We start from the raw sequence: 23,820 nt of genomic DNA, 5'->3' as shown, positions 1-23,820 counted from the left end.
CTATATACATAATAAATAAATAAATAAAAAAGAAATAATAAGGAACAAGCTTACAAAATGAAGGTAGTGAGTTGGCACTGGCAGACTGGCAATTTGAGTATAGTTCTAGACATGTAACAGGTACTGAATAATTTGTCAGAAAATACAAATATATTAAATGGAGTATGACTTATCAAACCCGTTTTTGAAAGTTCCTACTTACCTTAGAGGGAGGTGGTGCAGGCTTAGGAACCAAGTTCTTATAGACACTTGGGACCATGGTTGACACTTTGTTCCCATTTGCATGGTGGGATCCTGATGAGGTGAATGCAGCAGAGAAGGCAGCAGCAGGATCCTCTTTGGAAACTTTTTTGATGACTAGCATCTTTGAGGGTTGCTTGGCACTAGGTGGATTTTCTGTGAAATATAAGAGTGGAGACACAAAAGAATGTCACATTTGATAATTAACACAAAACAGTTTAAACAACAGCCTTACCTTCAACATAGGTGATGAAGTTGAGACCAGGGGACAACTATTACCTTGTGTTTATTTAACAACTACTCTGAAAAATGATAATATGGGTGGGGAGGTAGTCCAGCTGGTGAAGTGCTTCCCATGCAAGCATGAGTATATGAGGTTTAAAAACCAAACAAGCAGAAATCAGGTACACATGCTTGTGATCTTAGCATTGGAAAGATAGGTGAATCCCTGGGATTCTCTTGCCTGCCAGCCTAGCATACTAGGCCAATGAGACAGTGTTTTAAAAACAAGGTATATGGCTCGTGAAAAACACCACCCAAGGCTGACCAAGTCTTGCCTTTGTATGTGCATGCATGTGCTCATTGTCCCCCAGGAAAAAATAGTAACAATTTTTAAAATTTATTTTAAAAATGTATTTATTTAAGATGCATGAGTGTTTTGTCCGCATATCGCATGCATGCCTAGTACCTGTGGAGCCCAGAGGAGGATGCCAGATACCCTGGTGTTACAGATGGTTGTGGGCTGCCACATGGGTGCTGGGAATCCAAGCCTAGACCTCTAGAAGAGCAGCCAGTATTGTTAAACAAACATCTCTCCAGCCCCTTAATTTGTAGACAAGGTCTTACTATGTAGCTTTTAAAAGCCTGGAAACTCACTACGGAGTCTAGGCTATCTTCAAACTCAGAGACCCAGCTGTCTTTGTTTCTCAAGTGCTGGAATGAAAGGTCTAGCCATTATTATTTTTTTTAAAATAACATTTGTTAACTGTACAGAAAAAGGCAGTATATGAATCACGAAGTTTATAAACCAGTCTTGAATCAGAAAGATTAGCAGTCTAGTCCTTAGAAGGGTTTAGCTTGTAGGATAGATATGATGATCAGTCAGGTACAACCAAGTAAGAATGTATGCTAGTCATGAAGGCAGAGGTAGGTGGATCTCTGTGGTGGAGCATACTTTTAATTTAAAGGCAGAGGCAGGTGAATCTTGTTGAATTCAAGGCCCAGAAGGGCCACACAGTGAAACCCAGTCTCAAAAAACCACCACTAACAAAAATTATGAGAGCCAATGAGATGGCTTAGTACATACTGCACTAGCAGAAGATCTGAGTTCAGTTCACTGGACCCCCGTCACCTGTAATTCTAGTTCCAGGGGAGTCTAACATCCTCATCTGGACTTCCTAGGCCACCTGAATACATTACACACACAGACATACACCTCTCTCCTAAAAATAAACAAATCTTTAAACTCCCAAACAAGCCAAGTGGTGGCTGCGCATGCCTTTAATCCCAACATTCGGAAGGCAGAGACAGGCGGATTTCTATGAGTTTGAGGCCAGCCTGGTCTACAGAGGGAGATCCAGGACAGGCACCAAAACTACACAGAGAAACCCTGTCTGGGAAAACAACAACAAAAAACAAAACACACACACACACACACACACACACACACACACACACACACACACACACACCCCTCCTAAACAAACAAATCAAGCTAAAACTACCAGAAAACCCACCAAACAACAAAAACCCAAGTCTCAATTAGGATCCAACAAGCTTTCAATGGTTACACAATTATTATGCTTGGATAGTTTATGGAGATAGACCATTCTCTTTGTGAATGTTTAGTGAAAAGCTAACAAGTGTTAGCTACTCTAGGCAAAAAGATGAGAAACAAGAACTAAATTAAGAACAAAACAAAAACAAAAAAAGGAGGAAGAATATTTATTAGTCTACTCAGAATAACAATTTCAGGGTTGGAGAGATGGCTCAGAGGTTCAGAGCACTGGCTGCTCTTCCAGAGCTCCTGATTTCAATTCCCAGAAACCACATGGAGGCTCAAAACTATCTGTAATGACATCTGGTGCCCTCTTCTGGTGAAGGCATGCATGCAGCCAGAACATTGTATACACAATAGATAAATGTTTTTTCCCCCCGGGAGCTGAGGACAGAACCCAGGGCCTAGAACCCAGGGCCTAGAACCCAGGGCCTAGCGCTCTACCACTGAGCTAAATCCAACAATAGATAAATCTTCAAACAAATAAACAAATAAAAGCTATGCTTTTAAGATGGCAAAATCTACCTACCCCAACCCAACAATAGATAAATCTTCAAACAAATAAACAAATAAAAGCTATGCTTTTAAGATGGCAAAATCTACCTACCCCACACTCCAGAAGGGGTCCCAATAGGTCTGCATGGCTGATTCTGTTTGCCAGCTTCTGGATTCAAAGAAGGCTAGATTAAAAAAAAGGGGGTGGGAGGGGAGATTATGAGTGGTTGATAGATACAGAAAGCTCATCACTTTGGAATTTTCCACAAAGTATCCGTCGCCAAAGAAACTATCAAAAAATTATAAATTATCAGCTCCAACTAATTTAACAATATATTAAAAAGGTAAATTATGCTGAAATCTGAAATCAACATACTATGTTACTTGTAACTTTGTCATAGGATTTTATACACATAGACATACATAAAGCACAAATATGCGGTTTCTCGAACTGTAGCCATGAGATTGGATTCTCCAGAAGAGCTGCCAGCTAAAGTCATGCTCGGATCAAGAAAAACGGGCCTTGGCGGTTCATGTTCCGGTTCATGTTCCGGGAGTTGTATCCATGCCAGTGGATGTCCACACAATCCAGAAGAGAATGTGACATTGCTGCTGCCACTGTTGCTGTTATAACAATGGCGCACACCGCTGCTACTGTTTCTGGGATTACCATTTCATAATTGCTTACTACAGCTAGCACAGTTGAGACCCTGGCAACAAAAGTAGCTACTACAGTTAGTTAATCTTTCATTCTATTGGGCATGATAAATTTAATTCAGTAGTTATATACATCTCGATTGGCTTTGAAAATTATAAATTTATAAACTCAAGTTCCAGTTGCTTTTGGGATACTATCTTATAAGGACTCCAACGTACAGTATGGCTCGATAAGGAAGGGAATGGCTCAGTTGCCTTTAGCCTACTGGCTATGGGTGAGATAGGACCTCTGTTGGTCTTTTCTGTATCAAACACACAGATTGCAAGCCCAGTGCCACTTTGAGATCTTTGGCAGAAATTAACCATGCAGCTCACACACGATTAAGCCGGTATGATAATGAGTATTCAGAGATGGGTAATGCCTGGGGGGCACTCACCAACCTAAGACAGAGCACCTGTGTGGCCTGGGCAGGTGTCTCCATAATGGGTAAGGTGACCTGCTGACGTCCCACGCAACCCAAGTCAGAAGATCATTTTTTAATAAAAGGGGGACCTGCAGGGCCCCGGCCCCCGTTTTGGGTAACTGTTGCCTTGCTTGCGGACCTTGACCTTGATATCCTCCCAATGCTAATTCCCTGCCAGGTTCCACCCTCCTGAATGCTTAAGGGAAGTTCCTTGTCTGTGTATCCTGAATAATGGGCGTTAACAGCTTAGATGCAAGATTGTAAAACATCAGTAGCGAACTTCTGCCCTCCGGGGTCCTCCCATTGTGCTGTAAGCCTGTATTTAAGACCTCTTACCCCCTTCAAGAAATGACATTCGACATATTAAAATTTTATATATATATATATATATTTGAATGAATACTGTGAATGTAATCTACAAATACCACAAATGTGATTAATATGAGTGTAATTTAAAAATAAATAAATAAATAAAAAATGCGGTTTCTCATCTTTCTATAGGGTAGATATGCACAAGGAGGAGGCATAGGAAGCCACAGAACAAGAATGTGGGTTATTTTCCTCAGATTCAAGGAGAGTAATGTAGTCAGTGAAATGCATAGTTGTGGTGATATTGTATTTGTGCACCCCAGTAAAGCTTACCTGGTGATCAGAGGAAAAAGTCAGCCATTATATTAAATATAGAGGTCAAGGCAGTGGTAGCACATGCCTTTAACCCTAGCATTCAGACGCAGAGATCCATCCTGTGAGTTCAAGGACACACTGGGAACAGAGCCAGGCATGGTACAACATACCTTTAATCTAGTTAACCATAGAGGTCTGTACAGACAGACAGGAAGTGATAGAGCTGGGCGGAAAGAGGACGTGATGTAGCTGGGCGAAGACAGGAAGTAAGATGGCAGGGCACAGAAAGGTATATAGTCGTGAGTATACAGAAGTAGCTCTCTCTGGAGGCTGAGGAGTTGGTAAGGAGAGGTTGTCTGTGGCTTGTCCTATTCCTCTGATCTCTCAGTTTTCACCCTGATATCTGGCTCTGGGTTTTTTATTAAGACTGTTTAGCAATGTCTTACACAGTATTCACTGAAGTTGTAAGATGGCATTAGAATAAAAGAGAGCCATACTCCAGGGTTGTACAAGGAATAAAGACAATTAAAATAGCCCTTGTCCTCACAGGATTATTCATCATTACAAAGATAAAACTAATAACTAAGTAAGTATCATAAAAGGTCCTACTATGATAAAAATTCACACTGGGGAAGGACTACTGAGAGGGGTTGGATAAATCCTTGGCAGAGAAATGACAAGTTCAACTATAGGTGATGACAGTATGATTTCAAGAACTGAAGGCTCAATAAATACATCAAACCAAGTTTGGCATAGACTTAACTGTATAGAGGATAGAAAGGGTCAAACATAGTAGTGTCCAGAGTGGAAATTGTTCTTACAGATAAAAAAAGATTAAATACAGGGCATGGTGGAACACACCTTTAATCCCTGCATGGGGGAAGCATAGGCAGGCTTCCTCTGTGTGAGTTCAAGGACAGCTTGGTCTCCAGTGAGTATCAGGGCAGCCAGAGTCACATAATGAAACTCTATCTCAAACAAACAGATTTTAAAGTTATTTATGTGGATGTTCGTATGCTTAACTACAGAGCCATGCCACTAGCCCCTAGGAATGTGTTCTTAAATTGTATTCTATCTATAGTTCTCAGATGCTGTCCTCATTTATGCAGGATCTCCAATCTCATCACAATGATTTAACTTTTAATTATATGTTTATGTGTGCGTCTTTGTACCTCAAGTAAACGGGGTGGTGGTAAATGGGGGCAGCCACGCAATGTGAGCACTGTGAACCACATGTGGGTCTTCTGCAAGAGCAGTAAGCACTCTTAAACCCTTGAGCCACCTATCTAGCACATTGATTAGGTTTGTTTGTTTCTTTAGTTGTTGATTTTGGTTTCTTGAGACAAGGTTTCTCTGTGTGGCTCTAGCTGTCCTTGAACTGAGATCTGCCTACCTTTGCCTCCCAAGTGCTAGGATTAGAGGTTTGAGCTACCACCTTGAGGTTGATATTGTCTTTTTTTTTTTTGTAAATATAGTTTAAGAATGAGATAGACAACTGGGTTACAAAGACAGATCAAGAGAAAAAAGCCTGTACAAATGTGATGACCCAAGTATAAAATCCCAATACCCCAAAATGGAAAGAACTAAAAAAGTTCCCTTCTGATCTTTACGTGCTGGCTGTGGCACATCACTCAAACACACAAAAATAAATAAATGTATAAACAGATAACTACCACTCATTAAAACAAGTAGATTACTGACTAAACCAGGAACACTTAATAAGTTTTACCTCTACCCAAATCCTTCTCTTGTAAAAATAACTACCTAGACTTAAGGAATCATCTCTTTTCTTTTACTTCCCAGGTGTGCATTCATGACCATTTTTTTCTTAATTAATTTTTTCAAGATTTTTTTTAAAAGATGTATTTATTTATTATGTATACAGTGTTCTGCCTACATATATGCCTGCAGGCCAGAAAAGGGAGCCAGATCTCATTACAGATGATTGTGAGCCACCATGTGGGTGCTGGGAATTGAACTCAGGACCTCTGGAAGAACAGCCAGTGCTCTTAACCTCTGAGCCATCTCTCCAGCCCTCATGAACATTTTCTATAAGTTAAAGTTTACATTCTTGTTCCTATGGTGAAGGAAGTACAATTATGAACTCACGGATCTAACTATACTTAATGTAATGGAAACCATTATAGTTATCTTTAAATAATTTCGATCTTTTATTCATTTATGTATTTTGGTTTTTTCTTTCTTTCTTTTTTTTTTTGGGGGGGGGGGGCGGTTTCGAGACAGGGTTTCTCTGTGTAGCTTTGTGCCTTTACTGGAACTCGCTTTGGAGACCAGGCTGGCCTTGAACTCACAAGAGATTAAAGGCGTGTGCCACCACTGCCTGGTTCAACACCACATCCAGTTTTTTTTTTAATGTATTTATTTACTTTTTTAAATTTTTATTGTATGTATGCTTGTGGGCTTGTGGAGGCCAGAATGCCTGAGATCTTCCTGGAGTTGGACTTAATGGAATGATGTGAACCACTTGATGTAGGTGCAAGAAAACTGAACTCAGGTCCTTTGCAAGAGAAGTACTGTCTCTTACATGCTGAGCCATCTCTCCCTCCATCCACTTTTTTACATTCTTATCTTATATGTGAGTGTCTGTGTATGTATGTAAGGACATGTACCACTCAGTGTACACATGCAGTTCAGGAGACAACCTGTTAGTCACTTCTCTTCTGCGGCACAGACCCTAGGGATTGAACTCAGCTAGGTGGGCTTGGTGGCAGGCAACTTTATCCATGGAGTCAGCAAACTGGCCCATACATCTTTTTGATAGAGCCCTGGTAGCCTTTAATTCTTTCCCATGTAGAATAAAAAAATACTTCATCTTACAAATACCTAGTTCACAAATGTATTTCAAGACCACAATCTAGGTATTAGCTTGTTCACTGATATGGGGATTTGATTTGTTTTTATAGGGACATCCAAATTTAAAGACATATACCTAATAATTAACTGAAATTTCCAATCCAGTTAAAGTTGGGTTCAAGATTGGGTTTTGGGTTTTATTTTATATTAATGGGTTTCTTTGTCTGCATGTATGTCTGTGTTGCACATGATGCCTGTGGAGGCCAGAAAAGTGTGTTGGATCTCCTGGAACTGGAGTTACAGATGGTTGTGAGCTGCCAGTAAGCACTGGGAACTCAACTGAATCCTCTGTAATAGCTGCCAGTGCTCTTAATCATGGAGCCATCTCTCCAGCCCAAACTTAGAGCAGGGTGGCCTCGAACTCAAGAGATCCACCTGCTTCTGCCTACTGAGTGCTAATGTCCCACCATGCATGCCAGATTTTATATGGATGGATACTTTGCCTGCAAGTATATCTGCATATCACATGGAAGTCATAAAGGGTGTTTATCTCCAGAACTGGGGGTTAGGATAATTGTGCTGCCAGGTGCTGGGAACCAAACCTAGATCCTCTGTGAGAGCAAGTTTTCTTTTCTTCTTTAGGTTTTTTTTTTTTTTTGGTTTTTCGAGACAGGGTTTCTCTGTGTAGCTTTGCGCCTTTCCTGGGACTCACTTGGTAGTCCAGGCTGGCTCTGCCTCCCGAGTGCTGGGATTAAAGGCGTGCGCCACCACCGCCCCCGGCTCTTCTTTAGGTTTTTTTGAGACAAGTTTTTTCTGTGTAGCCTTGGCTGTCCTGCAATTCACTCTGTAGACCAGGCTGGCCTTGAATTCTCAGAGATTCACCTGGTTTATTTACTTTAATCCCAGAACTCTGAAGGCAAGGGCAGGTGGATCTCTATGAGTTCGAGGTCAGCTTGGTCTACAAAGTAAGACCATCACAAATAGAGACAATAGGGTCCTCTATTTTTAAAAGACATTGTTTGCTTTCAACTATGCATTTAAAAGCTTCATACTTACAAAGTCTTCCTCTTCAAACTGCAACTTTTCTACTTTATCCTCTTTTTTTTCTTCCCTAATCTCTGTTGGTGGTTTTTCTTGAAAGGTACAGCCTTTCCGAGAGTGGAAGCTGCCATTCCAGTGTCGATGGCTTCCTGTGCTACCTCCACTTCGTTGGCTTAGGCCATCATGACCTCGGGAAGAGCCATGCCAACCAGATAGATTCCCCGTGGTTCCAGAATATGTTCCCTTAGAGACACCAGAGTCCACAGAATCATGGCGGAATAAAGAGGGTTGGTGCCAAGAATCTAAAATAGCAAGGAAAATTAAGGTATTAGTTGTCTGTATCCTATAAATTCAGAAATAACTTGGCCAGATGATTCCTGCTTTGGTCAAAGTTACTTTCAAAAGAACTTCAGGAAACCTTTAAAATAAGAAGTCCACACAAAGAAACCATTAAATGCACCTTTCCACATGGTGCTGGAGATCAAACTCAGAGTCCTGCTGTGTTAAGTGCACATACCATGAGCCCAATTCCCAGCCCTTCTAAATAGTTCTTTGACTGAAAAGATGATCCATGAAAATGTGTTAGGTGCAGAAACCAGGTAATGACTATTTCTAGATTATGGACATATAAGCAACCTGAGTTTGGCCAAAACAGCAGTTTGTTGTTTTTGTTTTGGTCTTTTTGAGACAGGGTCTCACTATTTAACCTTGTCTGTCTTAGAATTAGGCAGACTAGGCTGGCCTGGAACTCACAGAGAGATCCATTTGCCTCTGTCTCCTGAGTGCTGGGATTAACAGTGTACACCACCATGCCTGGATCTAGGTAGCAGTTTAAATATATGGTCACAACAGCTGGAAATGACTCACCTCCTGTAGTCCGTAGAGGTCCATTGTTAAAAAAGCCATCAGAAGAATTATGTCGACGACGACTTACTCCAAATCTACCTTCTCCCCGGGGTAGGTGTTCTCCGTGTTTGTCTAAGGTGGCTGTAGATGACTAACATTATAAAATGTAGAGAGGCAAAGATTTAGTTTTTTTCAGTATATTATTGTGTTCTAAATCAGGTGTTAAAAACAACAGCCGGTTTGTGGTAGTACAATATCAGCATGAAGAAGACTGAGACATGACTGCCATGAGTTCAAGGTCAGCTACATAGGGAGACTTTGCCTCAAACTAAACAAGTAAACAAAAGCTAATAATTATAGATGTGAGCCATCATAACCAGTTTACTACAATTTCTGTTTTATGAGTCAGGGTCTTATTCTCTAACCCAAATGGCCTAGAATATACTATGTAGCCCAAGTTTGCATCAGACTTATGGCAATCCTACTACCTTAGACTCTAGAGTACTGGGAGTACAGCCATGATCTACCAATCCTGCATTACCATGGCCTTAAAATACTTCTTTCTAAACATTACTTCATATTTGTGGCAATACTATAATTTTAGTATTAGCATTATTTAACTTTATTTATGCATGAGGGAAAAATCAGGGTCATTAAGTCTTTGAATTTATACAAACAAAAGAAAGAAGCTTTTGGAAGACCACAGATTAACCCTAATATTCCTATTCCATAGGTTTTTATTTTAAGTCTCTTCTTTGGCGGTGTGGGGGTGTATGTTTAAGTGGGTATACAGATGCCTAAGGTTGACATAATGTGTCTTCTTTGCTTGCTCTCTACTTTATTTGCCAAGGTAGGGACTCTCACTGAACCTGGAGTTCACTTATTTAGTTAGTCGAGCTTGCCTGAGGGATCCTGTTTCCATTTTCCTAGTACTTGGATTAACATAAGAATTACTGGCAGAAGGCTGTACATGCCCAGGTTGTAAGCTGAGTGCTGGAGATCCAAACAAACCTCGATCCCCATCCTCATTCATCCAACCCTTTATAAAATGAACCTTCTCCCCAGCTTTCTAGATATGCTTTACCTCTAAGTGGCACTGATGGCTGATTTAAGTTGTCAGCTTCACTAGACTATGGGATGTCTAGGAAAAGCGATTCTTGAATATGATTATAAGTGGTTTCCAGCCGGGCGTTGGTGGTGCAGGCCTTTAATCCCAGCACTCGGGAGGCAGAGGCAGGCGGATCTCTGTGAGTTCGAGGCCAGCCTGGGCTACCAAGTGAGCTCCAGAAAAGGCGCAAAGCTACACAGAGAAACCCTGTCTCGAAAAACAAAACAAAACAAAAACAAAAAAAGTGGTTTCCAGAGAAAGGTTAGTGAACTGAGCTGACAAGATCCTGAGTTTTGCCGGCACTACCTACTTAAATGTGAGGAAAAAGGCAGACGAGCAAAGCACTGACTGTCCACCAGTTTCTGACCCTATCTAAACAAGGACCTTTCTGGATTTTCACCCTGTAAGGGAGAGACTCTATTTCTTAAGCCTTTAAACAGACTTGTGCCAGCCATTTTTCAAAGACCTTCAAGGGCACTTGCACATGTTTATATACACATTAAAGACAGACACAAACGGGGGGGGGGGGGGGGGGGGGGGGGGGGGGGAACGGACGGACGGACAGACAGACAGACAGAGACAGGTTTAGACACAGATGTGAACTGCAATAATTACTCATACTCTTCTTAAAATTTTTTTTAGATTTATTTTACATGTGTAAGTGTCTTGCCCGAATGTATGCATCTATGTGTACCACATACAGGCCAGGTGCCCAAAGAGATCAGAAGAGGGAATCAGATTCCCTATGGAAGATTTTCAGATACCCTATGGGTTCAGGGTATCAAATCTGGGTCCCTTCAAAATAACCAAACCAGAATAGCAGCACAACCTGAAACCTGAAACAGAAGCCACACACCAATCAGAATGAAAAGAACTGGTATGTTTGGGTAGTTACCGCAGAAATGGAAGAGGGTACCTTAGCTGACTGTGGCGTTGAGAAATTTAGCCAAGCAGGAACAAAGTCATGCTGCGCCATTTAGGTCCAGTGTCTTTTCAGCAAGATGAGGCATTCAACCTCATGGCCAGGATCTAAAAGAGACAACACAAATCACTCATGTATGACATAAAGGAGTCTGTGATTAATCTACAATCCTCCTTTACAAAAGACCTAACTTCTGAATTTGTCTACAGAGTACTTCCAAGATTCCAAATTTCACTGGCAGTGGTGACACATGGACACCTTTGATCCAACTACTTGGGAGGCAGAGGCAGGTGAATCTATGTGAGTTCGAGGCAAGCCTGGTCTACAGAGTGAGTGCCAGGACAAAAGCTACACAAAGAAACCCTGTCTCTGAGACTCAAGAACTATGAAAATACACACACACACACACACACACACACACACACACACACACACACACACACACACACACACAAATATGATGGTAATATGGAAGGCTATATGAAAGAAACAAAAATGTTCTTGAGTTTTAGCTAAAAATCAAACAAACATCTATTTAAAAAAATGGACAGTAGAAGCTAGGCCTGGTAGTGCACGCCTTTCATCTCAGCACTTGGGAGGCAGAGACAAGTAAATCTTTGTGAGTTCCTGGTCAACCCAGACCAGGCAAGGTTGCCTACAAGGCAAGGCCTGTTACACAAAGAAACCATGCCTCGAAAAAAATAACCCCCTCAAACAAACCCCAAAACCAGTAGGTACCTATAAAATATTGGTTCTCAGCCTGTGGGTCACAGCCCATGTAGGGAAAGGATCATTCACCAGGGTTGCTTATCGGATATTTATCCATGTTATGATTCATAATAGCAGCAAAATTCGTTATGGAGTAGCAAAGAAAATAAGTTACGGTTGGGGGGGTTATTATACCATGAGGAACGGTATTCAAGGGGCACAGAATTAGGAAGGTTGAGAACCACTGCTATAGAACCTCAAGAACTTTCCATTTACCTTACAAACATTTCCTCACACACCAACTTGTATTAGTTTTTCCTGAGATTCACTGATGTACCCAAAATTAAATTAAATTTCTCCAAAATTAACACTTCACAGCATAACATTTTTTTCATGGCATATACCCATGTATGTTTTTCCTAAAGACACAGGGATGATATTTACCCTCAGAGTGTCACCTCTGTGGTCCTGTTTCCAAAGTTGCCAGCTGTATCTTCCAGAGGTTTTCTTGTAAAAAGGGTGCTTAAGTAGCCTGGCCAGCAGCACGCCTTGTGATGAAGCACAAAGAAGCCCAGCTCTGTGTGGCTCACTCTCTTAATCCTCTCAATTACTCATCCTGAACTATCTAGTTCCTGACACGTTTTCAAAGGGGGAGGGGGGAGGGGAAGGGGGAAGGGGAACATAAGAAGTTATTTGTTACATTTAAAAAAGGGGGGAAAGGGGGAAAAGCTATGTCTACGTTCACCTCATTCAACTTCCCTGAGTAATGGCACTATGATGTTGCTTAAATAGGCAAAACACGGACATTTGCACAGTGAGTGCAAATACTGTTCATACCAAGACCATAGCTAGAAAGACAGGTGGCCTCAGGTGTGGGTAAGAAATGTCATCAAGGTGACAGATCAAAAGTGCAACAATAAAGCACTATAAAAGATCTTCTGAATAATCAATTCCAGTGGCAAAATATTCACGACAAAAGCCTTTAAAACACAAATCTCATTATCTTACACAACTGCTTAACACAGTGTGCAGATATATTCTTTTATCTGTCTTAAACTTCAAAATCTAAAGATACAATAAATCTTATTTTGGTGGGTTTTGTTTTGTTTTGTTAATTTTGATTTTTTTAAAGGAATCGGACAGAAACTTGATCTATCTTTCCTGCCACAGAATAGCAGCTTTCAAGGCAAATTTCTTGGTATAAAGCTTCTAAATATGTATCCTATTTCTTTGGTCTTTACTATTTATAAATTCAAAGCAAAATTGTAAGTAGAAAAGATAAGGGTCAAGAAGAAAGAGAATTCCAAAATGAGGGTTTCTTCTTATCAGTTTTCTGTATTTCACTTGTTCTCCTTCCCAAAACTGAACTGAGCTTCCAGAAGTGATATGAAGAATCTTCTATTGCCTTATTGAAGAAATCGATTTCTAATTTGGGTCCATCGCCATCATTACTCAATCATTAAAAAGGCCACTTGAGTGTACCAATCTATAAAAGAAGAAACAAGACATAATTATAAGAGGTAAAACCAGTCACATCTAAGTGCGAATGACTATATCAAACCACCATCTGGGCAGTGAAGTCCTTAAGGTCAACTTAGATACTAATTTAATTCGTCACTGCTTAAAACATGGCTACAAGTCTTTTTGTTGTTGAGACAAGGAAATTACTAGGCTGCCCATGTTTTCCCTGACCTCAACAGCCTCCTGTCTCAGTCTTCCAAGCACCCAAACTACAGGCATGACCTACCACGCTTAGCCTTTGTTTTGTTTTGTTTTGTTTTTTGAGACAGGGTTTCTCTGTGTAGCTTTGCGCCTTTCCTGGAACTCACTTGGTAGCCCAGGCTGACCTCGAACTCACAGAGATCCGCCTGGCTCTGCCTCCCAAGTGCTGGGATTAAAGGCGTGCGCCACCACCGCCCGGCTTACGCTTAGCCTTTGTTATTAAATCCTTTAAAGATTTTTTATTTGTCATCTGACCACAGATTTTTTTTTTTTTTTTTAATACAACCATTTCTCCGAGTAGCCATCAAAAGTAATTCTGAAATTCTGGGTCTTTTTACATGTAGGTTTCCAACTTACCTAATTGGTCAAAGCATATAATGTGTGTAAAAAAAACTACCAGTGGCATCACTATCTAATTTTTAGGTATTATTCAAAGGTAGATCCTTAAGACAACATATCTGCCTCATACATTTATACTGTACATATTTTAGATAATTATCTATTTAGAGACAAATAAAGCTCTTCTGATCTAACTTGTTATGTACAAAAATGATGCAAATATTTCTTTGGCCAATTTCCAACATCCTTCCAGGGGCTACAAACTTTTTGACAGGAGAACTTTTGTATCTTTGGGAAGGTTCTAGCAGGCTGACAAATCCTATGCATTACTGTGTTAAGTTCACAGAGTACAAAATACCATGTTCAAGACAGTAAGCATACATATCTGTGGGGAAATGAAGAGAAAGAACTATAAGGAGGTGCCAGAGGTATTTAATCACTGTTTCTCAAGTTGAGTACTGAATAAAAGACATTCACTTGCCAGGCGGTTGGTGGTGCACCTCCCAGCACTTGGGAGGCAGAGGCAGGTGGATCTCTTTGAGTTTGAGGCCAGCCTGGTCTACAAAGCAAGTTCCAGGAAAGGCTCCAAAGCTACACAGAGAAACTGTCTCGAAAAAACCAAAAAGACATTTACTTAGTCTCTATTAAGTATTAAAACAAATATATACAAAGTTTAAGTAAAAGATATATGCCTTTCACTGATCTTCATTGAATGTATGTGGAACAATCATAAAAACTGACCATATTGCTGGGCATGGTGGTATACACTATTTAATAGCAACACCTGGGAGGCAGATGGATCTCTGTAAGGTACAGGCCAGGTAGAAGACCTTGTCTTCTTGTGCATGTAATAGAACCTTGTCATGTTGTGGAATAATCTTTTTATACACTGTGAAGCTGTATCTTTGCCAAGGCACTTTCTGATTGGTTTAATAAAAACTGAATGGCTAATACTAAGCAGGAAGAAGTTAGGCGGGATTTCCGGGCAGAGAGAGAGATAAGAGGCGAAGAATCTAAGCATGGGAGGGATACCAGAGGACATGAAGAGGAAACAGGAGGTGCAAGATGGAAGGGAGGTAAAAAGCCATGAGGCAAAATGTAGATTAATACAAATGGGTTAATTAAAGTTACAAGAGCTAGCTGAGACAAGCCTACAATTTAAGCTGAACTGTCATAATTAATAAGTCTCTGTGTTATGACTTGGGGGCCGTGGGTACAAGAAAATCCATCTACATTGTCTCAAAATAAAAACAAAACAACCAACCAACTACTGAGCAGGGGAGTGGTAGGCGGCAGCACATGCCTTTAATCCCAACACTCGGGAGGCAGAGGCAGTCCTGAGTTCCAGGACAGACAGGGCTACACAAAGAAACCTTGTCTTGAAAAACCAAAACCCAAGCAACCAACCACCCAAACTGATTGTATACTCGTCAGAGAAAACCTCAACCAGTTCTAAAGAATATTCACTTTACTCTGACCATAGTATATTAAAATCACAAAATAACTTGCTCTTGTGCCTTCTACTCTTTCTTCTTTCCTGAAGAAATTCTGCACAAACTCACTACAAAGGCTCAAGCAAGGTAAAGGTATCTATCTATCTATCTATCTATCTATCTATCTATCTATCTATCTATGGCAAAAAATGAAGCTGCAGAGGCTCAGAGTGGCCTATCCAGGATATAAAGGGAATCCAAGTATGACTAGGAGTGAAGGAGGGAGGAAATAAACCATTGCAATTTCAAAGCATAATATCAATACTTTGAATAAATATGTAACATATGACAAAGTAGTACTTACTGGGAAATGAACTTTAAAAAACGTTAGCATTGAAACAGACTGCTAGAGTACTTGCCAAGCACACATGAAGCCCTAGGTTTTAATGACCCCAGCACCAGGTGTGATGGATGGTGCATGTGTGTCATCTCAGCATGTAGGAGGCAGAGGTAAGAGACTCATTACGTAAAGGTACCTATTGCCAAGCCTGATAACTTGGGTTCAATCCTCATGATCTACACAGTAGAAAAAGAAAAGAATGTAGTTGAAAGGTTCTCTGATGCTGCCCTCCCCTGTGGTCCCGAGTTCCTGGGGTCCCACCCAGCCCAGCAGGTCCCTCAGGCACTTATAAAATAATCATTCAGAGGTTTAATGTTAATTACCAACTGCATGGCCTATGGCAGGATTCTTGATAGCTAGCTCTTATAACTTAACCCATTTCTATTTATCTATAAGTTGCCACGTGGCTGTGGCTTACCAGTACTTTCCCATCTTGCTTCTCTTGGCAGTGCTGGCTTCTCTAGACTCTGCCTTTCTCCTTCCTGTCTCTCTCCTTGGATTTCCCATGTGCCTCTAAGCTGCCTTGCCATAGGCCAAAGCAGCTTATTTATTAACCAATGGGAATAACATATATTCACAGCATACAGAAAGTCATCCCCAAGTAAAAGAAGATTTTTTTAAATCGTTGTTTTGGGTTATTGTTGTTGTTGTTTTTCTTTGAGACAGGAGAGTCCCTCTCTGTAGTCCTGGCTGTCCTCAAACTCAGAGATCTGCTTGCCTCTGACTCTTTTAAGTGCTGGGATTAAAGGCTTGCTCCAGCACACCTGGCTGAGAACAGATTTTTTGAAAGTTGTCCTCTAACCTTCTTATTTACACTGTGGCATACACACCCATCCCCTACAAAAGAAATAAATCTTTTTTTTTTTTTTTTTTTTTTTAAGGTTCAAGAGGTTGGAGAAATGGTTTAGCAATTAAGAGCACTTGTTCTTGCAGAGGACCTGGGTTCCATTGCCAGACACCAAACACTGGCTCACAACCATTTGTAAATCCAGTACTCTCTTCTCAACTCTCTGGCACTAGGTACAAGTGCACACACATAAATGGAAGGAAACCTTTACACATGAACTGAAAAAAACCTTTAAAAATGTATGGTCATACTCTTCTACATAATGAGTTTGAAGGGACAGTCTAGGACACATTAAGACTCTGTAGGTTAAAAAGGTGAAAAAAATATATGAACAGTTATAAACTAGTACATGTGAACACACTAAACTGACAGAATAGAAAACCTGAACAAATTTTGTACGTCATTATATGTACCACTAGATACAAATGATTCAGAAAAATTGTACTGCCAAAAGAATCTCTGGTGAAAAACAAAAGCACGACTGATAACCTACTGTTTGTTTTTCTGGGCACAAGTTGGTATCTTGTTAGTGAGCTGTGAGATAGGCATGTTCATGCACTGAACTTTGGAGTTTCTGTCCAGCTTATAAAACAACTAGCTCATTTAGGGTTAATCCCTTGATAGTAATTATACAGCACATCACAGACAATTTATCAGGACTGTTGATAAGACAAGATTTGGGGAAGACCACACTTTTTAAAATTTTATTATTTTTAATTAGATTGTATAGGGGCCAGGTGTGCTTAGGAGATCAGAAACCAGAGATGGTTGATCTCCTAGAACTGAAGTCACAGTTTGTGAGTGGCCTGACGTGGGTGCTGGGAACTGAACTCTGGTTCTTTTTTAAATTTTAATTAATTAATCGATTGATTTATTTTTGTTTTTCAAGACAGGGTTTCTCTGTGTAGCTTTGCACCTTTCCTGGAACTCACTCTGTAACCCAGGTGTGCTCCACCACTGTCCAGCTCTTAACTCTGGTTCTTTTAAGAGGATTACACTCACCAGGCAGTGGCAGCACAGGCCTTTAATCCCAGTACTTGAGAGGCAGAGCCAGGCGGATCTCTGCGAGTTCGAGGCCAGCCTGGTCTACAGAGTGAGATCCAGGACAGGCACCAAAACAACACAGAGAAACACTGTCTCAAAAAAACCAAAGACATAATTATTTTTTTCTAGTACTCTGACTAAAATTACAAAGAACCTGAAGTTGAAAATAGGTAAATAACCTTCATTAAACACAAAGGGAAAAAAATGCGTTTTAAAACATCAATAATCGAGTTGGAGAGATGGCTCAGTGGTTAAGAGCACTGGCTGTTCTTCTAGAAGACTAGAGTTCAATTCTTAGCACCCACATGGCAGCTCACAACTGTCTGTAATTCTGGTTCCATGACTTATGGCACCCTCATACAGATAGACACGCAGGCAAAACACCAATGAACATAAAAAATAAAACAACCAAAAAAGTTGGCTAGCATTTCACAGTTGACACACCTTTTTCAGTACTAATCCTAAATTTTTGTAGCAGAGTTTAAACAGTGGTTACACAAGAATTATTAACTGGCTATGTTTTGCTACTACTATGAAAGCCTTAAAAGCTAGAAGTATTCCCTCATAACTACTTATCATATCATTATATGAACTGATTTATGTATCCATACTGTGAGCTGCCAGATTCTGGGGGCTAGGAACTGAAGTCTTCAAGAGCAGCAAGCCATTTCTCCAGCCCCTACCTCTTTCCTTGTTTTAAAATTTTTTTTGCTTTTTTATGCATATGAATGTTGTCTTCATGTATAAATGTGCATCATATACATACCTGGTGCCTATGAAGGTCAGAAGACATAGTAGAGCCCATGGAACCAGCATTTCAAAGCAAGCCACCATATCTGAGAGTACTGGGAACTGAACCCAGGTCCTCTGGATGAGCAAAAACTGCTCTTAACTGATGAGCCATCTCTCCAGCTCTGTTTTATAATATTTTTTTAAAGTTCAGGTTTTATTCAAGTTTTTTTACTCTTTCCTACAATATGTATCTAGATATATCTAGACAGAATTCCTGGCCACTCCCCCAGTTACATGACTGCATATGCGCTGTCCAGTAGCCAAGCATGAGGCTTAGTCATTCCAGAGTCTTACACCCTACATAACCTGTGCACTTAAATTGCGTATAGCATGATCACTTAATCTATGTGCATGTGTGGCATAGCTATGTGTAAGCCTGTAGTTGGAAATTTTCCAGTGTACCGCCTGATCTGCAGCTACTCAGACCCAAATAAACACACAGAGGCTTATATTATTTATATCTGCTCAGCCATTAGCTCAGGCTTATTACCAACTAGCTCTCATACTTAAATTAACCCATAATTCTTATCTACGTTTAGCCATGTGGTACCTTTTCTCAGTTCTGCCAAGGTACCTTTTCTCAGTTCTGCCTTGTCATCTTGCTTCTTCTGTCTGGCAGCGACTCTTGACTCAGTCCTTCCTCTTCCCAGAATTCTCCTTGTCTGCTTGCCCTACCTATACTTCCTGCCTGGCTACTGGCCAAACAATGTTTTATCAACCAAACAGAGCAACACATATTCACAGCATTCAGAACGACATTCCACAGCATAAGCCCATATGTGCACGTGCAGGGGGGATCCTATAAAAAGTGGGTTCCATCTTATCCCTTCTCTCTCTTCCTGCACAATCATTTCCTATAGGCCTTAGCACCCCCTTCTGTCTCCTTTCCCTAATAAACTCTTGCTGTGGATATCGCTCTATAAAAATAAAACATTGATTGGCCAATAGCCAGACAGGAAGTATAGGTAGGACTAACAGAGAGGAGAATTGAGGAAACAGGAAGGAAGGGAGAGACTGCAGGAGCCGCTGCCAGGACAAGGAAGATGTAAGGTACCAATAAGCCATGAGCCATGTGGCAAAGTATAGGTTAATAAGATTAATAAGAGTAAGAGCTGGAGAGAAAACTCTCCAGCTACAATCTCTCTCTCTCTCTCTCTTTCTCTCTCTCTCTCTCTCTCTCTCTCCTCCTCCTCCTCCTCCTCCTCCTCCTCCTCTCTCTCTCTCTCTCTCTCTCTCCTTTCTCCTCTCTCCTCTCTTTCAAGACAAGGTTTCTCTGTGTAGTGTTGGGGCCTGTCCTGGATATTGCTCTGTAGGAGAAAGCACATTGGGGAAGGTGAATATCTAGGGTAACAATTCTGGGCAGGTGGAGAAAGGAAGAGATTCAGACAGTACAGAAAGGGATGTCCAGAGGGACATAAAAAACAAACATCCAATTTTGGTTTTTCACAGGGCAGTATAATTTGGTAAGCCATAAAGAACTAAGTTGTGGAATAATTTTTTTGTACACTGTGAAGATGTGTCTTTCCCAAGGCACCTTCAGGTTGGTTTAATAAAGAGCTGAATGACCAATAGCTAGGCAGGAAGAGGTTAGGTGGGACTTCCGGGAAGAAGAGACTATGAGTCTAGGTGTGGGAGACGCCAGAAGACACAAAGAGGAAAAAGGAGGTTCAAGATGGAAGAGAGGTAAAAAGCTTTGAGGCAAAACATGTATTAATATAAATGGGTTACTTTAAGTTATAAGAACTACTGGGACAAGCCTAAACCATCGGCCAAGCTTTCATAATTAATAAGTCTCCATGTAATTATTTCTGAACTGATGGCCCAAAGAAAAATTCATCTACATATGGTGTCCAACATGGAGGCTCAAATATCTAAACATAGGGCCTGAGAAAGCTAAGAAAAGTTCTACACAAGGATATGGATGTGCCTTTCTAGTCCTACATTCTCTCAGGCTAGCCAGATTGTGGGCCAGAGCCAGTTGCCAGCACCATGTCCTACGCTAAGGCCACGTAGAAGTTGACATGGTAGTTTAAGATATGTCTCACGCAGTTACAAAAAATTAAATAGTTTATAAATGTTAAAATAAAGTCTTTAAAGAAAAAATAAAGTAATATAAAAAGAATAAGCACTCAGGAGGCAGAGCCAGGCAGATCTCTGTGAGTTTGAGGCTAGCCTGGTCTACAGAGTGAGATCCAGAACAGGCACCAAAACTACACAGAGAAACCCTGTCTTGAAACAAACAAACAAACAAACAGAGTAAGTCACATAAAAATAAAAAATATATGGGAGTCTGTATCCTGTATGGTGTTGTGTTGACTTTAATTTTTTTGAATGGTGATGAGCAAACGACAGCTGCTGAGAGACATGGGATTGTAAGAGGGACTGCTGAATTCAACCAGCATAGGACACTTTAGGAATGCCTTAACTTTAAAATGGAAGTCAAGCCGGGCGGTGGTGGCACACGCCTTTAATCCCAGCACTTGGGAGGCAGAGGCCAGCCTGGACTACCAAGTGAGTGCCAGGAAAGGCGCAAAGCTACACAGAGAAACCCTGTCTCGAAAAACCAAAAAAAAAAAAAAAAAAAAAAAAAAAAAAAAAAAAGGAAGTCAAAAAATGTATTACATTGGGGAAGGTTATGTTTTTCTTTCTACATGAAATGAAAGGTTATGGGTTCCTTTCAGGTTAATAGAGATCACATTTGGTTGGGGAAGACCCTCTGAAAATCTTAACAACTTACATAAAGAAATAAACCTTAAAAAAAAAAAGTAACATATAAAACAAAAAATCATCTCTGGCTGGCTTGTGTACAACACACAGTTCATACTTGTGTTAATGTAGATATGTATGTTACCTTTGAAAGTTTGTATGTTTTTAGAGCAATAAAAATGGATGGCCCAACTGATCCAGCCTCTCAGAGTGCCTGTGTTGCAGTTTCCTCAGAATTCTGTATCCAGAACAGCTTCAAGGTTGCTGACTGAGATGGTCCAGCCTCACAGACTGGACTGCAGATAAACCTTGCCACTTTCCCATTACACAGAGACTAGTTTGTAGCAAGAATCTTAGAAGTTCTTATTAATAAAATCAAACCTGGGCCAGTTATTGGGATGAAATGCTGGATGGTCAGAGAGAGAGAGAACAAACCACAGCTACCTCACCTCGCTGGATCCTCAGCTGGTCTTGTTTCCCCAGACTGGAGGCCTTCGAGTCCTCATCCAGAATGGGTCTCAGCTGAACTGTGCCGCTAGAAGCCTGAATGCTTAACCAGCCAAATGCTTAACCAGCCAAATGCTTCTAGTTCCTGGTCCTCACGCCTTATATACCTTTCTGCCTTCTACCACCACTCCCTAGGATTAAAGGCGTGAGTCACCATGCTTGGCTGTATCCTTGAACACCTGGATTTCTGCCTAGCTCTGCCTCCCAAATGCTGGGATTAAAGGTGTGTGTGCTACCACTGCCTATCCTCTATGTTTAATATTGTGGCTGTTCTGTCTCTGACCCCAGATAAGTTTATTAGGGTGCACAATATTTCGGGGAACACAATACCACCACACTAGTTGACAAATGTTCTGGATAGTTTTCCCAGGACTTGACCACCATCTCAATTTTCTGAAGTTCCTTAAAGATGCCAATACCTAGAAACAAGAGGAGGCAGTGTAGAGAATACAATGCTCACATTCCCAAGAAGTGGGGTGGGTGGTTTTTGATCAGTGGGTTATGGATGTTTATCATCATTTATGGGGGTTGGTTATAAACTGTTACTGGTAATGGTCAGGGAGAAAGCTAAACAAAGGATATTCGATTCAGGGAGCTCTTTCTGAAGGGAAAAGGGGGATATAGTATAGAAATGATGGGATAAAGGGGTGGATTTTTGAGTCTACTTTTAAACAACCACTAGTGTCTCAAATATTTTACATTGGTATGAATTTTTGTATGCTGATACAAATTTAAGGTTATTTTTGTTATACTGTATATGTTTCTACTCTTAAGGTATTGTACCCATGTGGCTAATTTAAAAACAAAGTTTTAGCCCTTGAAAGCTATTTAGGATAATACAGAAATACAGGTTAATAGTCATCTATAACAATCAAACTTACTGTAATGTCAGGTATGTTTTAAGGTCATACAAAGATATATTTTAGATAGGTGATCTTTAAACACTTCAAAGACACACAGATTATGGAATTTAAAAGGTCACAATAACTTAAGGCTCATCATGCCAATGAGACACGTCTGCTCCTGGCAGCACCAATCTACCTCAAAAAAGGATGATGGGGCTGGGTGGTGGTGGTGGTGGTGGTGGTGGTGGTGGTGGTGCACGCCTTTAATCCCAGCACTAGGGAAGTAGAGGCAGGTGGAACTCTGTGAGTTCAAGGCCAGCCTGGACTACAGATTGAGTCCTAGTAGAGGTGCAAACAAAACAACAAAACAAAGAACAAAAAAAGATGAAGGTCAACCTTCATATGGAGTTTGCTTTTATTTGTGGCAACTTTAGCCACTGAGCAAAGAAACTGCTCTTGCCTCAACTGCTGACAGAATGCTGCCCAAACTGGACGAGCAGGACACAAAAGGCAGCAATGGCTGAACTTTGCCAAGACAGGGTAGGACAGTCCTTCAAAATTCTTTCTTCACAGAAAAGTCTATCAGATATTTTAGGCTCATAAGCTGAAGACAGATGCCCCATTGTTGCAGAGGATCCTTGGTGTGAATATCCAGGCAGCCAAATATCTGTCATTTCTTAGTTTTAGAAGTTGTCTACTCTGCACTTCCTGTTTACTCAAGTAGTATTTTATTCTTATTGAGTTTCTGATGGAATTGAAGATGAGATAGTTAAAATTATAATTTTCTTTATTATTAAATTCAGAAAAGAAACTTACAAGAGATATGTAAAATATATAAGGTTGGGAGACATAAAAGCTTAAGTTGTTTAAGAAAATGTTTTAAGGCCTAAAAAGATATTTTTTAGGCTGGCAATATAAGCTTTGATAAAAAATATTTAGGTATAAAACTTTGGAGTCTAGCTGGGTGGTGGTGGCGCACGCCTTTAATCCCAGCACTCGGGAGGCAGAGGCAGGCAGATAGATCTCTGTGAGTTCGAGGCCAGCCTCGGCTACCAAGTGAGTTCCAGGAAAGGCGCAAAGCTACACAAAGAAACCCTGTCTTGAAAAACAAAACAAAACAAAACCAAAAAACAAACAAACAAAAAAAACCCCAAAAACTTTGGAGTCTAGACAAAGATAGGATAGATAATATAGTACTTTCTCCAAATTTGCCAAATACATATGGACTAGATATTGTGAATTTAATTCTTCCTTGAAAATTGTTCTTATTGTATATAGTTTTATTTTGTTAAAGTTAAAACCTTCCCTTTTCATTTTGGACAATACCTGACAATCTTTTTTTTTTTTTCCTTCCGAGACAGAGTTTTTCTATGTAGCTTTGGAGCCTGTCCTGGAACTCACTCTGTAGCCCAGGCTGGCCTCGAACTTACAGAGATCCACTTGCCTCTGCCTCCCAAGTGCTGGGATTAAAGGCGTGGCCACTACTGCC

General features: G+C 40.6%; 1 protein-coding gene across 4 annotated transcripts in view; it reads right to left on the bottom strand.

Moving 5' to 3' along the window:
* The window catches only part of Gpbp1l1 (GC-rich promoter binding protein 1 like 1), a 53,973-nt gene that overhangs the window by 16,023 nt on the left and 14,130 nt on the right, over positions 1 to 23,820 (bottom strand). For all 4 annotated transcript variants that reach the window (XM_042271661.2, XM_042271662.2, XM_006986571.4 and 1 more), the window contains exons 2-7: positions 12,141 to 13,182; positions 10,983 to 11,095; positions 8,980 to 9,109; positions 8,128 to 8,414; positions 2,625 to 2,697; positions 203 to 396 (exon numbers count right to left, since the gene is read on the bottom strand). In XM_042271661.2, coding sequence (XP_042127595.1) covers positions 203 to 396; positions 2,625 to 2,697; positions 8,128 to 8,414; positions 8,980 to 9,109; positions 10,983 to 11,042 — 744 coding nt within the window. In that variant the 5' untranslated portion in view covers positions 11,043 to 11,095; positions 12,141 to 13,182. The remainder of the gene's footprint in view (positions 1 to 202; positions 397 to 2,624; positions 2,698 to 8,127; positions 8,415 to 8,979; positions 9,110 to 10,982; positions 11,096 to 12,140; positions 13,183 to 23,820) is intronic.

Source organism: Peromyscus maniculatus, chromosome 2 (assembly GCF_049852395.1).
Source record: "Peromyscus maniculatus bairdii isolate BWxNUB_F1_BW_parent chromosome 2, HU_Pman_BW_mat_3.1, whole genome shotgun sequence".
Classification (NCBI taxonomy): domain Eukaryota; kingdom Metazoa; phylum Chordata; class Mammalia; order Rodentia; family Cricetidae; genus Peromyscus; species Peromyscus maniculatus.
Note: the sequence above shows the minus strand (reverse complement) of the source record. Positions and strands in the feature narration are given on the sequence as shown.